Source organism: Onychostruthus taczanowskii, unplaced genomic scaffold, assembly GCF_017590055.1.
Source record: "Onychostruthus taczanowskii isolate IOZ18803 unplaced genomic scaffold, ASM1759005v1 scaffold46, whole genome shotgun sequence".
Classification (NCBI taxonomy): Eukaryota; Metazoa; Chordata; class Aves; order Passeriformes; family Passeridae; genus Onychostruthus; species Onychostruthus taczanowskii.
Genome location: NW_024502125.1, coordinates 225048 through 250785, shown reverse-complemented (window position 1 = coordinate 250785; position 25738 = coordinate 225048). Strand labels below are relative to the sequence as shown.

Here is a 25738-nt window from a genome sequence, read left to right as displayed (position 1 = left end):
ATTGCTGCCAGAGTACATGTAATATAAAAGCAAACAAACTTAGCTATTTTAAAAACAATACCCGTGATGCTATGCACTGAGACAATACTCTGTAGATCAGTTTATTTCCCATGTAGTGGACAAATCCAGTCAGTGTAATGATTGTTCCACATGCTGAATAGTAAAATCAAACTCCTTATTTTCCCACAAGTCACTGTGAGAATAAGGGTCTTGCTATACCCCTTAAAGCTTTCAATTTAAAAGTTAATTCTAGAAATTTGGAACTGTAGCATCAGGGTCTTTTGCCATTAATAACAACGACAACACAACAAATGGCTAAAGAGCAGGTATTTGTAAAACAGTCCAACAACTCAGTTAAGGAAGAGTTTTAGTGCACTTAGCTCATTTTAGCCAACATGCTACATTGCCCTTTTTGTGTACAAAGTGGACTCATTGATTTCCACTGTAAGAAAAAATGACTTGGCAAGCAAAACACTGTGTCAAGCTGCCCTTTTTTTCCTCAAACATTTTAAGACAGAAGCTTTGCAAGACATTACACAATTCTTTGCTTTTATTATTAAGTGAGAAAGTCTGATTTGTAACATTGCCACATTGCTAGTCAGAAATGCTTCAGAGATGGAAGTTAACGCTGGGTCAGCACAAGGCCTCATTCTACAACATTCGTTTACAGAGAAATTATAGTGATTTTCAACACACCCAACAAAACATTACTTGCTTCCTTCAGAACAGTCGCATTATTCTTCCTGTAATGGGCATGTTACTACATAAATTACAATTTTTGTTTTTGGACAAAACATCCCCAAATCTTCACGAGAACAAATAGTCTTCTACAGGCGTTACAGAAGTCTTCACACATCATCATCATCTGATGTATCACTACTGCTTGTCTCAGAATCCTCATTCTCCAGTGCAGGTTTGAAAGTGCTGTTTTTCCAGGGGCTAAATTTAAAATTACAGATGAGGCCATTTTTCAAAATGCCGTTTTTCCGAAGGCCATTTTTTTGTAACTGAAATGTGAAAACATGACACATTTAGAGAAAGAAAATGCCAAACACAACCATCTGTTGCAGTTCAACACTTTTTGCATCTTCACCTCTGGGCTACGCTGGATCCACAGCTTTTCATATGTACAGAAAGGGTAACTCCCCTGCGAGCCTTCACCTCTGGCCAGCCACCTGTATCCCAGTGTCTCCAGTTGTGCTGAACTCCTGCAGTCAATGAGAGCTCACCCTGTGCTCACCCATGTCCCCACACATCTTGCCCCAGAGATCCTTTCTCCCAAATGGTCTCTCCCTGCAATCCAGTCCCCTTTCCCACAGTGCTGCAAACATCTGTGCTAAGAAGGGCAAAGGGCAATAGGGAAGGGACCCAGAAGAGATGCTGCAGAGAGGAATGGGTATCTCAGCAATTGGAAAGTCAAAGACACTGAAGAAAGGAAACAGCTGATTCTGAAAAAAAGAAAGGAATTATTGCATTTTCAATACCACGCAGAATGTGTGCACTAAGACAAGCACTTGAAAGTTTAATATTCCAATATTAAATTATTAATATTTCCAATAATACTGGAATTACCAAATGTTCAGATTTAGTACTACACACTATTCTCCTGACTCCTTCTCACTGACCCTACCAGGTATACACAACACTCCTAATAAAACAAAATTTAAAAAATAAATTTAAAAAAAATTTAAAAAGAAAAATCACATCTAGATTACCTTTTCATACTTTGCTACTAGTAAATTAAATGTCTCTCAAGTCCCAAAAAAGAAAATGCAGTTCTCAGAGTAGCACAGAAACTGCACAAAAGCCTTGAAAGAAGACTCTCTTTCCTTAGGCTAAGCTGAGGAGCTTTAAAGCCTGTGCACTTCTACCACCAACAATACTTAAAACTACCCAGAAGTACACCCTACCCTTCCCTTGATGCTTTGTGAATAGGCCTGAGCTACAGTCAGCATTGGTACCTGATTTTTTGGAAGCAACTATACTTCCAAATGCACAGTACTGAAATGGTAGTGGAACAGCAACATCTCTAATGATCAAAATTACTGCAGATCCTCCTCAAAAGGAGGATCTAGGGTAACCAACTACAGGTTTATAATGGAAAATTAACTCAGTCTTACCTTTTCACTAATGACTTGAAACTCCCTCATCTCATCCTCAGTTAGTGGAGCACATGTTTCATCATTTTCACTGTCTTCCTGCCACCCCATCTCCTTTAACAACCTTTAAATTAAGACGGACAACATCAGGAATTTGACACACACACACTCAAACATTTCAAGCTCTGCCTACACACATCTGAAGACCTGTAACAAATGCATTGATTAATCAGCCAGTATTTTTTTATAACAGACTCTTATGTGAGTTCAAAGCCTTGTAAAAGGTACGTAAAGCAGAGAAGCTGAGTTCTCAGGTCTCAAAGATGACCTATTCTACCACCATATGTGGTAAAAACTATACTTTCATTCTAAGGCAAGAGATCTGTGTCAGAACAGTAAGAATGTATTTTGTTAATGTAACTTAAAACGTGCTGCCAGTGAAGCAGCAATGTATTCACTCCCCTGAGAACAGTATAAAGAGACAAAGACACACTGAGGGACTCTGCAGGTTTTCCTCAGTAACAAAGCAGAGCAAGGCATAAGGAATATTGGTGGTGTCCCTCGATGGAAACCAATTCAGGATGCAATGGCCTCATTTGATTTCTTTTTTATATCACATGCTAATGTCAAGAGCCGTCTCAAGCTTCTTCACAGCTGAGTCATGGCCCACAGCACAAGCTGGTTTTTCAGCTCAAACAGCTAGGAGTGGATTTTGAGATAAGGGGAAGAAATGAGGAGAAGAGACTCCTCTCCTAACGAAGCTTGAGATATACAAAGATGCAGTCATCAGCATGTTTTGGCTAGTTCCTAAAGAAGAATGGCAGTATCTGAGCAGGAACAAAATGGTTTTACATTTGAAGATGGTATGAACACAGGGTTTATCTGAGGGTGAAGATACTGTGACATTTAACAATGAAGTTATTAAGTTTGCTCTCTGCAAAGGTTTTGCCAAAAGGATTAGCACCTTCTTCAGGTAAACCACATTAAGTAGACTAAAGCTATTTCACAAAAAACAAAGGGGTTTCTGAAATGTATGGCAGAACTGACATTTAAGAGCTAAAAAACAGTGAATATATTAAAATAGTAAGACAAACTCACAGCTGACACCACATACCAGGCACTTCATCTAGGCAGATATAAGCAAAAAATGTCTGTCAACACAATCCTCCCCACAAAGAACTCTATATCCCAATACAGTGGATGTGCACTGGGTAATTTTGCAGGGAACCAAAGCCACCAGTGATCATTTTCAGAGCCATAACAAAAGCCTGGAATTGTAGAAGGAGAAAAGCATTACTCTGCTTAAAAAAAAGTCAGTAGGGCAGTAACAGAAACGGAAATTGTATTCCCTACTGCATTTGGACCAAATCAGAAAGCATAAAAGGCAGGAACAATCAAATCATCAGATGCAGTAAAAATATATGCAAGTCATCCAAAACTCTAAGAGAATACACTGTACAAAAAACACAATGCTAAATGCAGTTCAATGATAGTTGACTTTAAGTTTTACTGCAAGCAAGCTCAGACATAAGCACTGCATTCAGTGAAGTAAATAGTTACAAAGCTTCTGTTAATGTAAGTAAAATTTAAGGTAATAGCTAACTAACTTTAAAGCAACATTCTGTAATGTTAGCAGCACCACTGTCCCTTTAAACTGACATAATTCTAGAATGGTTAGAAGTATGAACTACATAAAAAAATTATTTTGGATTAGCCACCTTGATACCAACAGGATTGCCTCATGTTGGAAACTTCCCCAGCAGGAAGGAAGCCTTTTTGTACCAAGCATGCCAGTATTTTTACCAGGTATGCAAAAGTAATCTGGGAGCTAAGGTGGTGAACCATAGTGCAATTTATCACAAAAAGGCTAACCATAACATCTGTCCACATGTATGCTGAGCTCACAAAGCGCTGTGCCAGTATGGACACACAGCCTCTCTGGGAGAGAGACAGTTTGCCCAGAAATCCTAACAAGGCTATTTAAAGTGATTTGAACTGAAAAACTAAGAGTTAAATTTGACTCTCATCTGCCAGTCAAAAAATCATGAGCCTCTAGTGGTCACAGATTTCACACACTCCCAGAATATCCTGAGTTGGAAGGGACCCGCAAGGAATGTGGCATCCAGCTCCTGGTCCTGGACAGAACAACTCCAAGAATCATACCCTGTGACTCAAAATACTGCCCAAACATTCCTTGAACTCTGTCAGGCTTGGTGTTGTGATCACACTCCTGGGAATCCAGTTCCAGTGCCCAGCTCTCCTCTGGATGAAGAACATCCTCTCTTCCTGAAAGTCACAGATTTTCTCCCTACAACGGCAAACACCATTTTCTATTTTTGGTGTTCCAAACTAATATCTGGCAAGTTGATGTCCCCCATTAGGACAGCAGCAGTTGATTTAGAGGTTTCCTTAGCTCCTTAAAGGACAGTCAGTGTATCATCCTGGGTGGGTGGCCTACAGTGGATTCCAAGAATGACATGTGCTTTTTATGTTTGCTCCTTAATCCTTATCCAGAGGCCCTTAACCATGCCATCACCAGCCACAAGCTACATATATTCTGCCCCATCCATTAGATACAACACCACTCCCCCACCTCTCCTGCTGGCTGCACCTCCTGGGGAGCCTGCCACCATCCACAACACTCCAGTGACAGAACTCATCCCACCTGGTGTCACTTATGGCAGTGAAGTTGCCAATGGTGAGAAAAAGGGAACAGAGCAGGGTGCTTTGCACTCTTCATACTCAGCAGGAGTAAGAGGAAATGAAAGTTTCTTCTACAGGCACAACAAAATGAAGAGATGTCTAGTACAACATATAGACTCTATCACCAAAAATAAACCCCAAACAAATCTGTCTAAACCATAAGAATCTGATATAAGACTGGGTTGTGATTATCCAGCAGCATCGTTTTCACATCTACCAAATACTACTGCAGTTGGATTACTGGGATACTGGGATAATAGAATTGTTTCAATCCTTTTCATGAAATTACTTTCTCACCTTCCAGTGGACTGTCTTGTGGTATCACCAGTAGTGTCAACAAGTCAGCTACAAAAATAATTAACTACTTTAATAACGATGAAAAGCTCACTGAAGTTTTACATAAGATGCAGCATTTAAAGTATTTTTAATACAAATAGCAATTACACACATTTTTCCTCCCAGACACCTAGATAAAAACCAGAGAGATGAAGTCACTATGTAGTTTGCCATATTTTTACTAAGAAATAAACTTTCTTTACTTAAAAATTGGATGTTAAGTCAGTACACAGGTCTAAGAAACAAAGTATATCTCATGTTAAATTAGTACATGTCTAAAAGATAAATTTTATGTCACTGAAGAAACATTTTATGTGTTCCAAGTTTTCAGATTGTGACTTCTGAACCAGTAAGATCAGTTACCATAAAAGAACACTCTATGTTGTATACAGTACATACCTATGCTCTGCCTCAAGTGAGCTTGAAAGAACGTTTGCCTGTGGGAAAGCTGAAGTCTGAATGATCTGCTGAGGTGTAATTGAAGCATTGCCATTCTCCTGCAGAATCTCATTTTCAAAGTTGCGGTTTATATCTCTCTCACAATGAGGACTGTTGCTGTTATGCAAGCAGAAGGACTCATCATCCTAAACACAAAAATAATTTTACATTACAAAATGTAAAAGTGAATTCCATCCATAAGTAAATATCCAGAAGTGCTGCAATTCAGTAGTTCTGTTTAGTTTAAATTAAGTTTAAATGGAGAGACTCTGTACTTCATGGGTAATTCTGTTCACCCTTATGGTGTTTGCAATACCTGCATGCTACAGAATTCCTGAGATATGTTACTGATTAAGTAATGCAGAAAGCAACTCATGTGCTTTTCCCCTGATTTTTTTTTTCTGCAAAGTTTAACACATATCTTAAAATTCAGATGTACTTCAGCTGTTCTTCATACTGACAGAAATAACGGGCTGTTGAATTTGTATTGTTCCTAATTAAATATCAGAGCTGTATGTGGCAGAAGAAGTCTGAAAGTATATGAGTTCTGAAGTTTGCTTTGTCTAAGGGACAGGTCACAATACCCATATCTCAAATAGCAAATTCTCTGCCATGAATTCAGAAAGACTGCATACTGCTCTTTAAATTCAGACAAGCTCACTTACACATATGCACTTAACCCCAGCTGTTAACCTCAGGCTGTTGTGAAAAGCAACTGTAAATTACTAGACACTAAATACAAATCAGGAAGAAAATTTATTTACAAAGCTGACTGTTCAGGTTCACTCAAAGATTAAAAGGTCTTTAGTCTATAAACATGAGGTATTTCTTTCTACTCTACTCAGCAACCTGTAATTCATATTTATGAATGAGCCAAATAGCCTCAGAAGTCTTACCAACTGCAAAACCAAAGAAGAGTACAATCATGATCAGTTAACACCTTCTCAATAACAAAATCCCTAAACTGGGCATATACCAGCGTTACCCATAGCAGGAGGAAATCATGCAATCTTGTGCACCTGTAAGAAATCATACTTCAGAGCACAGGATCAACACCACCATTTCCCTCCCACTCACAAGTTGTCTGCTCTCAGAAATATTAGAACAGTCAGCAAGATATTGTTAAGAACACGTCCCAGTAAACATACATTCAGCTGTTACATTATATGCCTGAAGAATATGTCACATAATACCAAGAAAAAATTTAAAATTTACTAAGCAGTTCTAATATAGAGGGTAAAACAGCTTCTTCCAAGTGTGATTCAGCTGCTGAGTACAATTTGCCTCATTATTTCATAATTCAGAATCTCTAGATGATCTTTCTAATCTTGAATCAAAATCTTTGTGTATTTCCTGAACACATGAACAAAGCTATCCCCAATATCCATCTCAGGGCAGATATTGATATATCCATCTGATATATCCATCTCAGTCACAGAATACCTAAGGAAAAGATGCAGGCTTTTCTTAGCTCACACATACAGCTAAGTTATACAGTCCCATTACAATCCCAGCTAAGTTATGCAGTCCCAAACTGCATTTTGCCTGAAATAGGATCAGGGTCAGAAAAGTCAATCGCACTTTTATGAGCAATGTACACTGGTACTGTTTCCTTTTTACTATCTCAGAAGCCTAATATCACTTCATCAAAATCACTTGTTTATCTGGCTGATTTCTAATTCATGGGATTTTTTGTTTTAATAAGACATTTCAAGCCACTCATTTACAGCAAACAGGTTTGTAATCACCTCATTCTGAATAATCAAATACTTATCTTCACTTGGACTAGGATAACTTGTATGATAACTTGGTGGCTGGTAGCATTTGACACAAATATTCTCTAGTATCAATCGAACACCGCATAAATCAATTCAGACTGAAAGAAACCCGATGCGTACTATACACAGCCATTATAGGCCTTCAAGTTCTCAGTTAGTTAGAACCAGTGGTTTATGCACATATTGAGTTGTTGCTTCTACAATTAGACCCAGCATACAGAACTGCTGCCTAACTAAACACTAATTAGAAAGGAAATGGTTTTTAGAAGCAGAACAAACATTTTTGTTTTGTAGGATAACTAGCAGCCAGGGTATGAAACACTGCCCTCCACAAGTCTGTTGGGAATAGCTGGGATTCACACAAGAGTACAGAGGGACCTGGTAGCTCAGTGAGCTACTTTCCATCACTCACCAGCAGCCCGGGATTACCAGAGAGGTCCCAGGCAACTGGAGGCTGGAAAATATGATGCTCACTTGCAAAAAGTATTCAAAGGAGATTCCAGGGAACTACAGGCATGTCACTCGCCATGGTACCAAGGAAGGTCATGGGACAGATCACTGTGAGTGCCATCACACAGCACATGCAGGACAACCAGGGGATCAGGCCCAGCAAGCACAGGTTTGGGAAAGACAGGTCCTGCTTGGCCAACCTGATCTACTATGACCAGGTGGCTATTTATTGGATGAAGAAAAGGTTGTGGATGTTTTGTGCTTGAACTTCAATAAAGCCTTTCTTTGACACAGTTTCCCAGAGAATTCTGCAGAAGCTGGCAGCCCATGGCCTGGACAATGGCACTCTTCACTGGGTAAAATCTGCCTGGATGGCTGGGCCCAGTGGGTGGTGGTGAGTGGAGCTACATCCAGCTGGTGGCCGCTCATGGGTGGGGCTCCCCAGGGCTCAGTACTGACCACTTTATCAATGATTTGACAAGTGCACCTCAGTCAGTTTACAGGTGACACCAAAATGGGTAGGAATTCTGATCTGCTGGAGGACAGGAAGGCTCTGCAGAGGGGTCTGGACAGGATGGATAAACAGGCCAAGGCCAATGGTGTGAGGTTCAACAAGGCCAAGTGCTGGGTCCTGCCCTTGGGTCACAACAGCCACAGGCAGTGCCACAGGCTGGGACAGAGTGGCTGGGAAGGACCCTTGGGTGCTGCTGACAGCAGCTGAACATGAGCCAGGGAGTGCCCAGGTGGCCAAGAAGGCCAATGGCATCCTGGCCTGGATCAGCAATGGTGTGGCAGCAGGGCCAGGGCAGGGCTTGTCCCCTGTGCTGGGCACTGGTGAGGCCACAGCTCCAGTGCTGTGTCCAGTGCTGGGCCCTCACTGCAGGAAAGACACTGAGGAGCTGGAGAGAGTGCAGAGAAGGGCAGGGGGGCTGGGGCTGGAGCACAAGTCCTGTGAGGAGCAGCTGAGGGAGCTGGCGGTCTTTATCCTGGAGAGGCTCAGGGGTGACCTTATCACTGCCTACAAGTGCTGGAAAGGAGGCTGTGGCCAGGTGGGGATTGGCCAACACCATGACAGGACACAAGAAACGGCCTCAAGTTGTGTCAGGGGAGATTCAGGTTAGACCCCAGGAAGACTATCTACCACAGAAAGGATAGTCAAGCACTGGAATGGGTTGTCCAGTGATGTGGCTAAGTCACCATCCCTGGAGGTATTTAAAAGCCATTTAGATGTGACACTTGAATACATGGTTTACTTGCAGACTTGATAGTACTGTTAATGGCTGGACTCGATCTTAAAGGTCTTTTCCAACATACACTGATGTATGATTAAGTTTGTTTACTAAGCCTAATTTATCCTTTTTATTGTTGCTAAAGACACACAAGTACTTAAGTCATGAACGTGCACTAACATATACCGCAGAAAGACAAAAAGAAACTACAAAGCAACACTGGAGGAAGAGTAGTACTTGGAACAATGTTTTCAAATTCATCAAAAGGTAATTCTTTTCCTTCATTTATGGATCCAAGACCATTACTTAACAGCTATTTACAGCAAAATAATAAGTAGTTTATAATTTGTCTGAAACCTATTGGACCTACAGTAAGTATGAACAAAAGTACCTTCTCTTGCCCATCACGATTCTCATCTTCATGTTCCTCTTTCACTCTATCTCTTCTCAATGTTTTCAAAAATTCACTTTTCTTATCAGTCCGCATTCTTGTCAATTTTGTTAAACGAAGCTGACCAGATTTGTCAACAGGGGATGAAGAATTTGACCGATTACACTAGTGAAGGAAGTCAGAAAAAGAAATTATGTTAGAAGCATGTTCATGCAGAAAAATTTTAATTAAAGACAGAGGTATCTGTTCTTTCAGGTTTCACCTGTATTCAGAGTCAAAAGCAGAGGGAATATCTGTATTTTGGTATATACAGTTTGTAGATGTAAACCCAGAGATGCCGGTTTATGGAGCACTGCTAAGTGAACAGTGAGCCTTCTGAAACATGTAATACCTTTAGCAGTTTTGAAGTATAAATGTATCAGGCTGTATTTTCTAATGTGGGTTTTTATTCTAAATCAAACCTACAAAGGAAACTGCAGTACTTTAAGGCTGGTGATGTGCATTCCACCTTTCCCGCACATTAAGTTCCAAAAAAAAATATTTAATACAATTCTGTATAAAATTTACTGCCCATCCTCACTTAAGCATATTAAATGTTTTATAAATTTAACTACAGCTACTAGTTTACCTCTTTCACTGAATTTTGTGTTACAGCAAATGCCTTGACAGTTGATTTGAAAGGACTGAAACTACCAACACCATATGCAGATTCATGAGGAAATGCATTCCCAAGTTTGTTTTCTTTTGATTGGCTTTTCCACTGTGTGGGCTAGACAGAAGAATAAACAGAGATGTAAAGAGTCATTAACTACAGAAGGATTCTTTTCAAGAATCCTCATAAAAATGATTGAGCAAAAGCAAATCATAACTGCAACCTTAATGTATTGCAAACATCTGTTTTCTTGTGGAAAAGAGGCTGTTTATGAGCAATTCATCTGCTCATAAATACTGTTCACGCTGTTTATATAAAAACTAAAATTTCAAAACAATTAAGATCCTCATATTTGAGCTAGTGGAAATTAAATATGGGACTTCCAATAGCATTATTTTAGATTCAAAATGTTACAGAGTTAAGAACTAATCTAACATATGCTCTCAAGAGCACAGAAAAATTCCTGAAACAAAAAACTAGAGATGAAGCCAGTGAGAATAGCTCAGCCCAGGATATAGCCTGGTAACAATGCCAGTCATGGCTTTTAAGTCCATATGGACCATTCACTTAAGAGCTGGACTTGGTGATTCTTGTGGATCCCTTCCAACTCAGAATAGTCTGTGATTATGCATATGGAAAGTTGCATTTGGAAAGGGACCAGAATGACACTGCTAAGTTATAATGTCATGTCTAACTGGGATAAATTCCGATGGTATTATTATGCTGACTATACCTTTCCACAACATATCTAATTTTGATCTGTTGAAATCATACATACAAAAGGGACTGCTATTACGTAAGTTTGAAATACCATTTTTACTCTCATTTGTACAGCTGCTGCACTTCTCAAAAGCAGTAGATGAGAAGCAAAGAGAGACTAAATTATAATTTAAAAAGAAAAATGCAAAAAAGTTGTTTCTATTCATTTTTTGTGTGTGTTGCATTTTGCAAGTGTTGAATACATTATAATCTAGGAACAATATTCTCAGGGATGAAATAAACACATTCAGAATTACAGCATGATTTTTTTAGGCATGTTTTCATAACACTGGTATCCAATACTCACCTTTGCAGATGGAGTGACAGGTTTGGGGACTAATCCTTTAAAAACACTTGTGCCAGTTCCATTCCTTACTGGCTGTGAGTGAACACTTCCCACTACTGGGAATCCAGATATCCGCAGCTCTTTTGTACTGCCTTTTTTAATGACCAGCATTCTCTGAGATCTAGATTTAGGATTTAAAGGGTACTCTGGAAGAAAAAAAGAAGTATGTATATAGATGTGTGTGTGTGTGTGTACCTGTGTACACAACTCACTAGTTTTTAGTTCATAAGATACTGGCAGCCATATGATCCAGAGCAAACAGGCATAAGTCAGGAACTTAAATCACTATTAGTTCCACAAATAACATACTGTGCAAAACTGGAAAAACACAGGTTCTGTTCCGTTTTTTACAGTCGTAATTTTTAAATATGTTTCACTTGGCAATGCAGGAATTGCACTTTTTAAAAGAATATACATTCTTCAAAGAAGCCTGCTACACACTTCTAGAGACTGCTGCATAGCAATTCTACAATCAAAATACTGTTAGTTCTTGATAGTTACTCAAACTTCGAAAGAGTTTATGGCTTTCAAATTCCACTTAAGATTTCCTAAAGGATAATTAGTTATAGCTCAGTTTAGAGCTCTGCACTGAGGTTCTATAAACATGAGACAGGATGTGCACTACACATTAGACCATGGCAATGACAGTTTCTCTAGCTCCATGCTTCAGATGGATATAACAGGACAAAATTTCCATGTTCATTGGAGAACAAATTAGGAGACACACAGCCATCAAACTAGAGAAACTGCCATTTAGCAGTGTTAAGGAACATCCATTAAAAAGAGTTCTAAAATTTTCAAAAAGTAAAAAAATCTATATTTTGTATATGCCTTATATATATATTTTATATATATATATTTATATATTATATATATAAAAATATATATTTTGTACATTAAGAGCCTTTTCAAGGATTATCTCCTCTCCCTGCAAGCAATTCTACTTCACACAGTCATTATAGCCTCTGTTTAAAAAAAAAAAAACCCTATCTTAAAGGAATACAAGACTTTTGCTTGTTTAGCAGGTAGATGCTGCAAAATAGTTACCATAACTGTAAGCTTCATTCTCATTAAACCTCATGACAACATTTTTCATAATATTTACAGGCTCCCATCACATACACGCAAAGTAAAATGGAATCTAAGAGATGCCTACATTTTTAACAGATATTAGAAGGGATTGTAACATTTCTCTATCCTGAGTATTTTTTCCTTCTGAAGGGAATAATAACAGCCTTAATTTCTGTTTTTCAATAACAAAACACAACTCTTTTATTGAAAGATAGATTAACACAAAATCAGAAAGCTGTCCACTTATTTATGAGGCTGCAAAGTTTTACAGCAATTAGATATTTATACTGAGGAGTTGGCCTATATCTAATATTACTTTAGTGCGTAAAAAATACTGGTTATGCATGACAAAAAGAATCAGCAAATTAAAATACCTTTAAAATCTCAGTATTAGCAGTAGTTTAAGTAGAAAGCAAAAGTTTTCATGTTTAATTTTTTTTAAATAAAGAGAAATGTCCTTATTTTGAGTACATTTACTTTAAAACACCTGCCATGTAAAGCTACCACCTTCTTAGGAGTAAACAATTTACTATGTAAAGCCCATTAGCATTGTAAAGTCTTAGCCAAACATAATCAGGTGAGGATGAGAAAACAATCCCAACTACAGCTCTGCTCAATGCCCATGCTCAGGATTCTATTTGTCATACACATAATACATAAACACAACCAACAGCATAAGACATTTGCTTCCAGAAAGAGACCTTAAATCTCTGCAAGCTAACCTACTCTTCCAGTTCTCCCAGGTTTCTCTCCAAATTCTTCCAACATATTTTGTAAAGCCTTCAGCTAGCAATCAATACCACTAATTTGTGGGACCAATCCTCATTGCACTTCCTCTTGAAAATAAAGGTGAAGATTTCTTGACATCTTTACAAAAAAAGATGTATACTTGTTCTGGGAAAGTGTATTAGTTGTGGCAGCATCTACAGACTAGCTGACTGATACTCATATGGAAGTGTTATCCTTTAACAAAAAGATACCTACCTTGTAATAATATTGAAGTCTTCTCAATCTCTACCTTTATAATTTTAAAAAGAGGCTCATGTTTCAAATAAAACAACTTCAGATCTCTGCTACGTTTTTGCATTTAAAAACATCAAAAATACTCACCCCACACACCTGCAGCTAGAGATTTATTCTGGTTTGGTTCCCTCTCATATTCAGGGTTTAAAGATGGCTGAAAGAAAGTTTTGTCATTATTAAAAAAGTAACCCTTGAATTGTAGGATGAAAGAACTAAAGAACCACAATAACACCAGCAGCATGACCTCTGCTGACAAACTAAACACCTCCCCCATGAACCAAACAGGACAATGCTCACTTGTTTCTCTTCTCCAACAAAATATCTCAGGCAGCAGCCAGTGCCATTACATGACAGCAGCAGAGGAAGCAAAAAAACAGCAATGTATGTTCCTTCAAAGACTAACATCACCCTTCCCCTTACATCCTAGCTGCAGGTTAAAGCATGAGAGCTCAGAAGGCCACAGGTATGAAAACTACTTTGTTACTATTTCCAATAAGGTAACTGTGTTGAATTTAATACATACACATACCACAGCAGATGGGAATCCAACTGTAGTTTCACTTAAATACACAAGTAACAATAATAAACATATAGTGAAAAATATGGATATAAAATGAGAAACAAGTTATTGGACATGTTACTAACACTCCCTTACCTACAGGAAATTCCTCACATGATGATCTGAAACTGGTGAAATCTCATGAAGTGACTTGTAATGGAAAAAATGCAGACAAAATGAAACCTTTTTAATTGTAATTACAATTTACTTACAAAGTCCTCAGCCTCAAACTGGTTGGGTACTTCTTTGTCTTCCTTTTTGTGGGTTTCATTATCAAGTACACTGTTTTCATGCAGTCCCTGGCCTTTTCCACAATGGAAGGTGCTGCTACGAGTACGGGAACCTCCACCATGGTACCCTCCACGCTGGTTTATATTTTCTGGACCATTTCTGCCTTGTGAACGCCAACCATTCCTCTCTTTTCGCCCAAAATGCCCTTGAATTTTTAAATTTTAAAGAAATGTAATTACAAACAATTTAAAAATAATATTTTACTCTGCAGAATTTTTTAAAACGTTAAATCACAAACTCTATACACTGGGATACGGCAGCATAGGAAACAAGTTTTCATTCACATAAACAGCAGGGAAGGATCTCACAAAACAGTGCCAGAGAGAAAATAGCCAGCCAATGCTACAACAAGTCAACCTCTTTTTCTCATTTACATGCTGTTGGCTAGAGTATTAACTCAACACTCTTATTCTACTCAAGAGAGAAATACTCCTGGCATCACATTACTTTAACCAACCCTTAGTGCTCACATCCTCTCCCAGATGTGTCTTTCCATTACCACTCTTTCACTGCAGAAAAAGAATTTAGCACACATGAGCTATCATCATCAGACTTCCTTTCTAGCTAGTGCTACAAAGAAATGACACAAACATATTCACAGTGTTCCATAAATTATACCTCCATTTGGCCTTCCAGTGTTAGGATCCAACCCTTCCGAAGAATTGTGTCTTCTGCGATTTGCTTCATAACGATTCTCTGTCCATGAAAAATTTTCAGAATGTTTCTCAAAATTCAGTGATGACTGCAAAGTGACCTGAAAAGCATAAGTGGTAGACCTGAGATCTGTTCAATAACAACTTAATCATCAGAACTGTAACATGCACATTCTTCATGGTATATATAATTCATTCTTAAAAGAGCTTTGAAGGACAGACAATGCAGCAGTCCTCACATGCAGAGCTGTGTCACCATCTCTCAGGCTAACAAAGCGGGAGCTGCATCTTCTGCTCCAGGACACTGAAACAACCCTTAAGTTACATGCCTGCGACACAAGGTAGGAAGTGTCTAATTTGTTCTGGCAGCAAAACAGAGCTCAAGTGACATGTGTTGCAGCAGAAGAAAAATTTTTTTAGAAGATAAGAAAGGACAAAAGATCACAATTTGGAAGGCTGAGAAGAAGTCTGGGATCTTAATCTGGATTTTCAGAGACTACAAACAGGCATTCTATAGAAAGCAAAGAATCCCTTCCACCCCAGGCAGCTATACCCAAAAAAAGCCTAAATCATTAATCTTGTCATTGCAACTTAAAAAGGCAAGTACAAGCAGTTACGAAATACTAATAAAATCTAGAATCAGAAATGTCCATATTCACAAAGATACTTCAAATTTTCAGTACATAAGCACACATTAGAGAAATTTTAAAGAAATAAATCTTTAATATATCAGTATGAAGCAGTAAACTAAAATCTTATCTTGAGAATAGCACCAAGAAATCAAACCACATCCTGACTAGAATTCATACCTAAAGGGATTAAACCAAAAAACATCTCTCCTGACACAACCCACATCTTCCTTATAACTTCTCTCTGGGTGTACCTTTAAAATTACTTCCTTCTTCCCACCTAACCCACACACACAAAAAAAGATCCCCAAAGTTCTATGGAAAATGCCCCTGTAGAGCTCAAGGTGCTGTTCAATATTCACTGCTTAAAATTCAAACTCAAATAAGTAGATATTTAAAAATCAAAGCAGGTATTTTTAGATTGTCAATTTTTAGAAGTCAAATGTACAGGGACTACCCTCTCAATCTGAGACCTGGGACATGAATTACTTGACAAACTCTCCTTGGAGAGAGCAAAATCAAAGACTGCAAAAAATTGTTAAAATAAAAGTACTTCAAAAATTACCCAATTAATCTAGATATTTAAGTGAAAGAAAATTCTTAAACAGATTTTGACTGAGCTGCCAAAAATTTCAGAAAGCGCTAGATCTGCCAATCTCAGGTGAAATTTTAGAAGACACTTCATGTGTTCACTTACGTACAACAACGACAGCATTTTATATATTGTGCTTGAGTTGTACATGCTATAATGAATCTGACGCTTCTGAACAGTATGCAAAGATCATGCAGTTTGCGTTTTCCCCACATGATGGAGATACCTGCCTATGAAGTCTCCTGAGGCAGATATGCCAGTAAGTTTTGTAATCAAAAGGAAATTTATGGGCAACTTCTGTAAGTTGAGAAATTATCTGACTCGGTTCAGTCAATAAAGAAAAAGGGATAGAAATAACATAAATTTTAAGAAAAATAGGAAGTCTAACTGCTTAACAAGAAGTAAAAGTGAATTTGTAAAATTGACTTTATCCATCTGCAATGTTCCCATACCCTTTTCACAGCAATACTTCCTTAAAAGTTCTGTCCATGTCCCAAAATGGTCTCACTGTTCACAACACCTTCCCATTCCACCTGCCCATCTGCAATACTGCACTGACACAAACACATTAGCTCCAGACCTGAACAAAACCCACTGAGTGACAGATACACACCTATTTAGGTGGATTTTGCTGTGTAGTTGACAGAGAGATGAGAAAAGCTTGCTGTTAAATGGAAATCAGCAGCAATATATGAGATGGATTTCAATCAAGCTACAATCTGTATGTCACACTAAAAAGCTCATTCACAATCACAGTTTCCTGGTAGCGGGTTTCTACAATGCCAGCCTTGAGCTATGTAAGGAAAAACATGTCAGCTACCAAGGGCTCAGGGGGAAAACCAGGGTCCTGTAGGTGTAATCCCTGAAAGTGATTACCCTTCAGGAATATAAAAACTGATCAAGCAGAACTCAGTTTCTCCTTCAATGTTTAAAATGTCTAAATGTTGTTGACACCATAACCTCACACCAGCTCCATTCTGCATGAAACATGAGACACCTTGCCTTCCTCACCCCTTCCTCTTCATCTCCATCCTTCTTACCTGCTGTTCTCTTCTGCTTTTTTGATATACAGCAGAAAACAAGTCTATTTTAGGAAATAGAGGAGACAGGAAGCCACAACACTTGTGACCTGTCTTGTGGAGGAATCACAAGTCTTATTCTGTAACCTAAGAACTATAAACAGACTTTTCAAGCACTTAAAATCCAAATGTGCTGTGTATCACAGAATGCTCATCATTGAGGGAGCAGGTAATACAGGGAAATAAGGTGCATTCCAACAATGGGACACAAATATTACAACAGAGTAATAACATGGAGTTGTAACATGACATACAACATGGAGTTTTTGAAAGAGAAAAAAATCTAAGTAAACTACATAAGGCAAATAATCATGGAAGAGAACAGGAAAAATACACTTGCAACAAAATGTCAGACAATTTAGAAATGAGGTGACAAATACAACCCATACCTCAAATACATTCTAGTGCTGCTAGAGTACTTCTGGAACTTGTTATCCTGCTATATTGGCACATAAAGCATGCAGGTAAAGCTCTTGCAGCAGACTCTCTAAATACGTAGTGAAGATTGTTTTGCAATTGTGACACCATATCAACTAAGCTCCAAATACTTTTCCAATTTAAAACATATTACATTGAAAAAATCAGATCAAAAGAGTTGAATGCATCAGAAATCATAGAGAATAAAAACAAAGAGACTCCTTCTTAATTTGGATTTTCAGACACTATGTATCATATGTAACAGAGAGGCTTTATGTTCCCAGAAACAGACTATACTAAACAAACCATCTAGCTAGGTCAGGGTAGAACAGACATAAACAGAGTGATATAAATAAGGACTTTCAATGACCTGACTACAAAAAAAATGTGTTTATGGTTGTGTAGACATAGAGAATCAAAGCATTAGGAACACAATTAACACTGCCATCTATCTGTGCATTTAATAATACCACAAGCCTACTGCCATAAGTTTCTCAAGTATAAGTATTTTCCATGGAGATTAAAGACTGCACAAAGTTCATATATTAAAGAAAACAAAGCAATTCTCATAGCAGCAGATATAGATATTGAATTCAAACTATTATAATGAAGACAGGTCGACAAATAGCGAAGCAGGTAACAGGAGTTTTAATATCCACTGCTGAGTACGCTTCTGCATGTGCACATATTAAGAAAGAGTAGAAAAAACATTTCTGATGTAGACATACTCAAGATTTCCAGGAATATTTACTAATTCTAACAATTAAAAGAGATTATTATTTCCCATTTCCAAGCTGTCCCATTACATAAAGCAACATTAGTCTAAATGAAACACTCAGAGTGAAGATACCTAACAGTATGAAAGTACCACCACTCCACCAGCAGCAACAAGCATTCCACCATCAACTGCCGAGCCATTTCAGAAAGTCTAAAAAAGCATAGCTTTAATCACTTGGATGACAGAATAATACTCCTTTAAATTTTACAGGACACAATTAAAAATCAGAAGCAAGAACACCAAGTACATGCTCTGTCTTGGTACTTCTAGCATGGAACACAATAATTCATTTTAAACACCTGAGGAAGGCAATTTTAAACCAACCACAGTCAAGGCCAGGTATGTGCTTCCCTTCATGAACTAAGCTGCTCAAGCAAAAAACTCTACTGGAGTCATCTGTCATCACAGTATTCATGAAGAGATTGGCATTTTTACTGTGATTGAGATTATGAGATTTAGACTTCCATAATAATGAGAGTGCCTTTTCAAAACAACAATACAAAACATACCTTTGTTGATGATGGTGGAGTAGGAAAATTAAGCCAGGCTGGAGCAAAGTCATGCTGCGCCATTTAGGTCCAGTCTCTCCGAATCAATGAAAAAAGGCTTAGCACCTCATGGCAAGTCCCTATAATCAGAAGAAAATAAATCAGTCCTTTCAGATGCTTATGTTACAAGGGGATTACACTTCTTGTCTCTTTTTCAGTATTTCTGTTTTCCCATATTATTTTCCCATATTATTTTCCTCACAGATCTAAATTAGAATCTAACTATCATCATATAATTTACAGCATCAAATCTGCATTTTTATTACTCAAGTGTCACATAAATCAAATATATCACAGAAATTATGAAAATATAAATGTAACATTTCTTTCTTTATTCCCCCCTATAAATGGGATGAAGCATCTTATGTAAGGTCTGATCCAGAACACTATGGCAAAACTAGCTTGCTGAAATACATTCTGGTACTATCTAGAAGGGAGTTGGCAAGCTATTTTATTAGCTTCCTAGAAGCTGATTTTTTTAATTAATCCCTAACAGTTAGTCTCAGCGGCCACTTGAAAGTTCCTTACAAAAAACCTACATACTTGGGCTCATCACAAACGTCACAATGTGTCTAGCTTCAATGGAAACAGAGTGTACATGTCCAGAGTGTCCAGTAAAATCTAGTAAAATTCTCTAGTTTGAAAATGGGCCAAAGAATGTAATGGTTTATGATAAAAACCCACAAATACTTTTTCTACCCTACACTCTTCTCACAGATAAGAAAATATTTCTCAATAAGCAAAAGAACACAAGATAATGTGAACTATATTACCTGAAGGTGAACTGTAGCACAGACAGGAAAGAAATGGATTAAACACTTCCTGAATCATACTAGGGCAACCAAATCATGCTCTGCAGCTAGTCACGGCAAAATGGTCAAGGACTCAAACATTTTTTAAGTATGATATACAAGCTATTATAAATCCAGCTCATGAAAACATAAAAAACACCTACACACATTCTACAGGGAAGCCCAAATAAACGTGAATTCCACATCTCTGCACAGCAGAGTACAAATCTGCTATTGAGCACAGATGTAATTCACTTTAATCTACAGCTGCTGTAATGTATTAGTAAGAGATGTGGAATCTGAGCTTGGTAACTCATAATTATGGTTGTTCTCTGGCCTGAACCAGAATATTGCAGGCTACTGCAGATATCCATCAACAGACAAGACTGTTCCAGTTCCTAAAAGGAAGTCTAACAGATTTGGTAGATTTAACTTAGTGTAAAACTGTACTTAGTTGAGCATCTGGTTGTTTTTAATGACATGAGCTCATATCTAAGTTTGTGGGTACATCCAATACCATCATTAAACTGTAAGGTAGGACGTACAATTACTACAGTTAAATAGAGACAAGGTTAAAGGAATGTCTCACCCAAATAACTAACTTCAAATTACTCTGCTGAAATCATTCAACTCACTCCTACACCAAACATTTAAACAAAAAATCCAGAGAAATTTTCTAAGTATTTCCAGTTATATCAAACTAGTAAAATACAAATGAACAAAATTCTGGAGTCAATGAACCATCAGAGAAATGGCTTCTCTTTCTAAAAGGAACCATGTTCATATTTACTGATATATCCCATTCAGCAACAGTATACAAAAGGGTACACTTTTACAAACAAACCAAGAGATGTTAAATTAAGAAACAACAAATCTGAGCAGATTCCAGCAAGAAAAAAGTTTATTCCCCTTCACTTGGACACAGTTCTCATCTTCAAGCAGAAGAATCATGATATCTTCAGAAATTATCAAGACAGATTTTCAGTACTGAAAGATTGACACAACAACAACAAAGTCTTCAGACTGAGGCACTTACAGTCTGAAAAATAATGAGTTTGATTATGTTTATACTAAGTAAGAACATAAAGATTCCACAAAGTATCACCAAGTTATTGGTACATCAGCTATTACTTACAGGAGAGAAAATCCACTAACAATGTAACTTAATAGATTTATATTACTGTTTTTAAAAAACTAGTCAAGCTTCCTAACATTGTTTATGCAACTGCCACGAGAAGAGTTTGTTATTAACTCACTAATATACTTACCCTTTATCCTTTGCACAAAAGACTCGGTGATCACCAAGTATCCAAGGACTGGAAAAGGTATTTTGCAAAAAGACCTTTTCCTACAGCTCACTGACACTGGCTGCCTATTTCTTCATGCAAAAATTTTTCTAGAAGCAGATTCAAGTCTTCCTAATGTTCTCAGCTTAAAAAGCTCTGAAAAAATTTTCATAGTGCTGCTCTGTCAGATGAGTCAGTCCTTTTCTTAGAAAGAAATAAACTTAAATGGTAAAGACAGAGACCTGGGCCAAAACTACAAAATACTCAGAGCCAAGTCAGCAACAGAATACATATATATTCTGTTTTATACATAGATTTCAATAAACCCATAAAATATAAACTTTTTAGGGCTAATTCTTCCAAATAGCAAATAGTTTTAACAAAGAAACAGCAAGAAAAAAAGCACAGACATATATTTCCAGAACACTACCTGACCAAACTCAGAGGTTTGCAGTTAAGCATTAACATGAAAAACAACTCCTGTGGATACTCCACACCAAAGTCAAGAAAACATTTTCTTTCACCTAATTGTACGTATGCCTGGTCTAGCACTTAGACATGGGAACAGAGAGTTCTTTCATGATTAAACCTTTCTAACTTTGAACAGGCACAAACATCCCAGCCATAATTAAACAGGGAAACAAAGGGCAGTTTAGGAAAAGATATTTTAAAACTGTATTAAGAGGACAGAACCTACCCAGCTTAAAGTTACTGGTTCCATATTTTATCAGGTTTCATAAACATTCTTACAGCTGCTAGCTCTCTGATGTTGCCAACAAGTTTGCCCTATATATATTAAAAAAAAAAAAAAAACTATTATAAGCATGATCTCTGTTCAAATATCTGACACATATTTTGATAGCTCTAGGATATTCTTCCTTCTCAGGAAGGTCCAAACTGAAAACAGGTCACAAACATAAGAATGGGATGTCAGCAAGGCACCTCTACTGCCACAGGCAGGCTTTACTAAGCTTAAACCCTTTGTGATCAGCTTGGCTGCCAACACTAGTGTGTTTCTTGCTTGTTTTCCAACTTAAGCTAGACCAACAACGAGCAAATTATACTGCAACACATTCTAACACCAAAAAGGTTCTTTCGACCTTCTTTCCCTGCTATTCAGGTCCCGTACCTAAGCTATCCCCAAGAGTCAGACATGCATCTGCATTCTGTGTCCACAAAAGCATTTGCAGCCTTTAGATATACACTATCTACTACTTTTAAATTAAATTAAAACATTTAAAGTATTTGAATAGAATGAACATCAGTAGCAAAAAACTTGCTTTTATTGCACTGACATGAAACTACATATCTACTACTAGCAAGTTTTCTCTTGCGTACACACCACACACTGTTCAGTAACACTAATAAAGCAACTGATGCACTCCCAGCATTAACACAGCTATCAGAAGTAAACTTAGTGAGGTGAACACCACAAAGACAAATACAATTCCAGGGCTTTCAGAAACTCACCTAGTAACAAAAGAGCAGGCCCAAAATTTATCATGAATTTTTAAGCCACCATTCCCTATTAGCACAGATCTGCCATTCTTCAACTGAACTGTGGCAAAAGCTGACTTGGCTCAGACTCTCAGCTACTGAAGCAGAGCTGCACAATTCTAGAAAGGTAAGAAAAAGATACTGAAATACTGCTATCCTCATACTATTAACACTCAAATACATTTAAAAGTCTTTAGTCAGGCTCATCAAACTATTGTCTCATCTCAGCAATAGCCTCTTGTGACCAATTCAAGTAATGTGTAGTAACCTCAGTAACAAAAGTCTTCTATAGCCCATAAATTTAGACAAAAGTAATGTGTTTCTGTGCTGTGGATAATAGAAGAGTTTAGTGCAAAGGAAGTACTCCTGTTCTTAAATTTTACATCTTGAGGGGAGGATATGAAAGAAGTCTGTAAAGAATTTTGCTTTAAGTAACATGGAGTAATTAATCCAATATTCAATTAAATAAAATTTACTTCTGAAGTTTTGTGAAGTACGAGCTTCAATAATAAGGTAGTGGCTGCCAAGGAATAATGAACAGTTGGTTCCAGATTATGTACAGTGAAGATATTTGTCATAAACATTACGCAGTCATCTACTTTGAGCCACATTTGCAGCTGAAATAAGAACACTGCACCAAATGCACTCAACCAACATAAAGAAAAGATTGGGCTGGGCTTTTTTTTATGATTGAATCAACAAGGTTCTTTTGTGACAGAAACTAGCTCTCACCAGTTGTAAACCAGTAGGAAACCCTGTATTCTGAACGAATTTGTGTTATCTGCATAGCATCTGGGAAAAATTGATGTATAGTCAAATTTTACAAAAATAAGTAACATGCTATGAAAAGGGAATCAGAAAGATACTGCATGAACCAGGAGTCAAGACTTCTGGGAAAAGGCTAAGAAACAACACCTAGGGTCAACACCCCAATCTGCAAAACCAACAAAAATTAAGCTAAAACAAGTACCATTGGTTTAGCTTGTGCTTACCAAATTAAATGAAGAAATCAAACATTAAAGACTAGAGTCAATTTTTCTCACACTACTACGTTTTTCTTTTTAAATTCACATAGAACAAGTGAATCACACTTAAGAACAACAACACAAGGATTCAAGATTTTAGTTGGTGCAATAACAAACTATTTCAGTGATCAGGGACATGAAAAGTCTAAGGAAACTATCTGGTTACTTTGCCTCACAAAATGAAGACCTAAGATGTATTTAAAAGTGGTTATGAACATGTAAAGGAGAAAGTTTCAACAAGAAAGGAGATATGTTAATCCAAAACACCACCAGAATCACAGGCTATCAATCACAGTAGATTGAAGGTAAACAGACACGTGGTCCTGAAGATCAAAAGAACAATATTCTGAAATAGCTTTAAGACTTAGACAAATATTTGAACCTGTCGATTTCTATTACACTTCTAAACCAGACCCCAATAATTGTAACTGAAGAGTTTAACATGCAGGATGACACATTACACAAAGCTAATACACTGTTAAATACACTGTAAAAAATACATAAAGCTTTTTACACTGTAAAAGCTTACCCACTTTTTCCCTATTTTCAGCGCTAACCATTATGTGATGTCTCTCCAGCAACATTTTTCTCTCTCCCCTGCTATTTGAAGTAAATATACAATTTAAAAAACTAACTTTTTAATCACAAAGAACACCCATTACAACTAAAATGTAAGTAAAATTCTGGGTTTTTCCTGCAATAATACAAGTAGAATTTAACACAATACAAAAGCAGAGAACACCCTTCTATTCATGAACTTTCAGATTAGCCTGCTTCCAGATTTAGCAAAGTGCTTCCTCAAACTTCATCTTAACATTAAAATTACCACCTTATCTGCAACCGCTATTACTGAGACAAGCAAATTTACTAACATTTAAGTTTCATTTGCAAAGCTTATTCACAATACACATATCAAGGAGATCCAGATAAACAAACTAGCTGAAATAGTGTCATGGAGTACATCGTGGCTTTACCAAACACAATTTGTCGCATTTTAATAAAGGTCTGTAATTTCCTGAAGTAAAAATTAACTTATTATAACACTTGGGGTTTTTTTCCCTCTATTTATTTACCGGGGGGAGGTGGAGGACACAGGCAGAACAAAATGCTTGCTCATTCTCACACCATTTGTGCTAAATTTGGGACAGCTGCCACCACAGCCGTGTTAGTCATGGATTTCATGTCCTTCACCATGGGGCAATTCTACCAAGCAGGCAGACTGCAGTACATGGCACTACTTTCCAACCACTAGGGAAGCCCAAGAGCACCACAGGATAAGCACAGTGCAGAACCCCAGGAGGCATCTGTTACTCTAGATTGTACCTCTGTGTAGCATAAAAAAGTGGCAATACACTGCAGTGACATACCAGACTCAGTACAGGGTAACTGCAGAGACACTACAGACAGAATTGTGTGTGTACTACGTCACACTACACACGGAAGCAGTTGTGCTGCCAAACATTATGAAGAAAAAGGATACGACATGAAGACACACCTAGATTATTTTTCCCCCATGCCAAGCATCTGTAAAACACTGAAAACAGCACAGACAAAGCTATAAAATAAATAAAATTAAAACTAAAATGAAAAAATAAAATAAACTAAAAAATAAACTAAACTAAAAATAAATTACAAATAAAGTACAAATAAAATTAAAAACAAAAAGAAATAATTTTTTTTGTAAATAAAATAAGAACATCTCCAGCTCAAACTGTAGAAAATTTACTGTGTAAGCAGACTACTTTCACATAGCAGAAACTCCTCTCACATTTTCTGCACTGCTTCTGACAACACAGTAGAATAGCAAATTCCTTGACAAAAATATTTAATCTGGCCTTAAATGTAGCATGAAAACAAAGGCTACTGAGGTCTAGAATAAACTGGTCACACAAAAACATAATTTACCTGATCACTTGTGGTCCCTTTTAAAGACAATCCTTTACCCGGAATTTCTTCTAGATTTAATTGTATTCATTAAACCTTTACAGCATTGAAAAAAAAAAATAAATCTCCCTCTAAGACTTACACAACACTAAAATCAGCCACAGAGCATCTCTGGTAGAGCAGAATACAGGAATTGGAAAAGTGACTGTGAGAATTGAGCTGGAGGCAATCTCTGCACTGTCTGCATAAGTGGACAGAAGAATCCATAGATGGCAGGGCAAAAGAAATCACCTTCTGAAATACTGCAAGATGGCAGGGTAGAGAAGTGAAATGTAATCAAAGCATTTGGGATTTCAGTTCTCTTGTACCTAGAGTCTCTAGTCCCATCAACAGTATTAACAAAACTAAAGTCTCCCTCATCGTTTGCATCTTCA

General features: G+C 37.4%; 1 protein-coding gene across 8 annotated transcripts in view; it reads right to left on the bottom strand.

Annotated features, from left to right (window-relative positions):
• Positions 1-535: 535 nt before the first annotated feature.
• GPBP1 (GC-rich promoter binding protein 1) overlaps positions 536-25738 on the bottom strand; it is a 35846-nt gene continuing 10643 nt past the window's right edge. For 3 of the 8 annotated variants that reach the window (XR_005953401.1, XR_005953398.1, XR_005953399.1), the window contains 11 exons: positions 18783-18901; positions 14744-14879; positions 14047-14270; positions 13363-13429; positions 11143-11327; positions 10053-10193; positions 9425-9589; positions 5538-5722; positions 2121-2223; positions 1094-1448; positions 879-1007 (listed from right to left, as the gene is read on the bottom strand). Coding sequence is in view for 2 of the 8 variants with exons in the window: in XM_041414625.1 (XP_041270559.1) it covers positions 849-1007; positions 2121-2223; positions 5538-5722; positions 9425-9589; positions 10053-10193; positions 11143-11327; positions 13363-13429; positions 14047-14270; positions 14744-14901; positions 18783-18835 (1440 nt within the window). In the remaining 6 variants the exon portion in view is untranslated. Of the gene's footprint in view, positions 1008-1093; positions 1449-2120; positions 2224-5537; positions 5723-9424; positions 9590-10052; positions 10194-11142; positions 11328-13362; positions 13430-14046; positions 14271-14743; positions 14902-18782; positions 18902-21595; positions 21685-22368; positions 22515-25738 lie in introns of those variants that run through there. The other 5 variants (XR_005953402.1, XR_005953400.1, XM_041414624.1 and 2 more) reach the window with 4 other exon arrangements.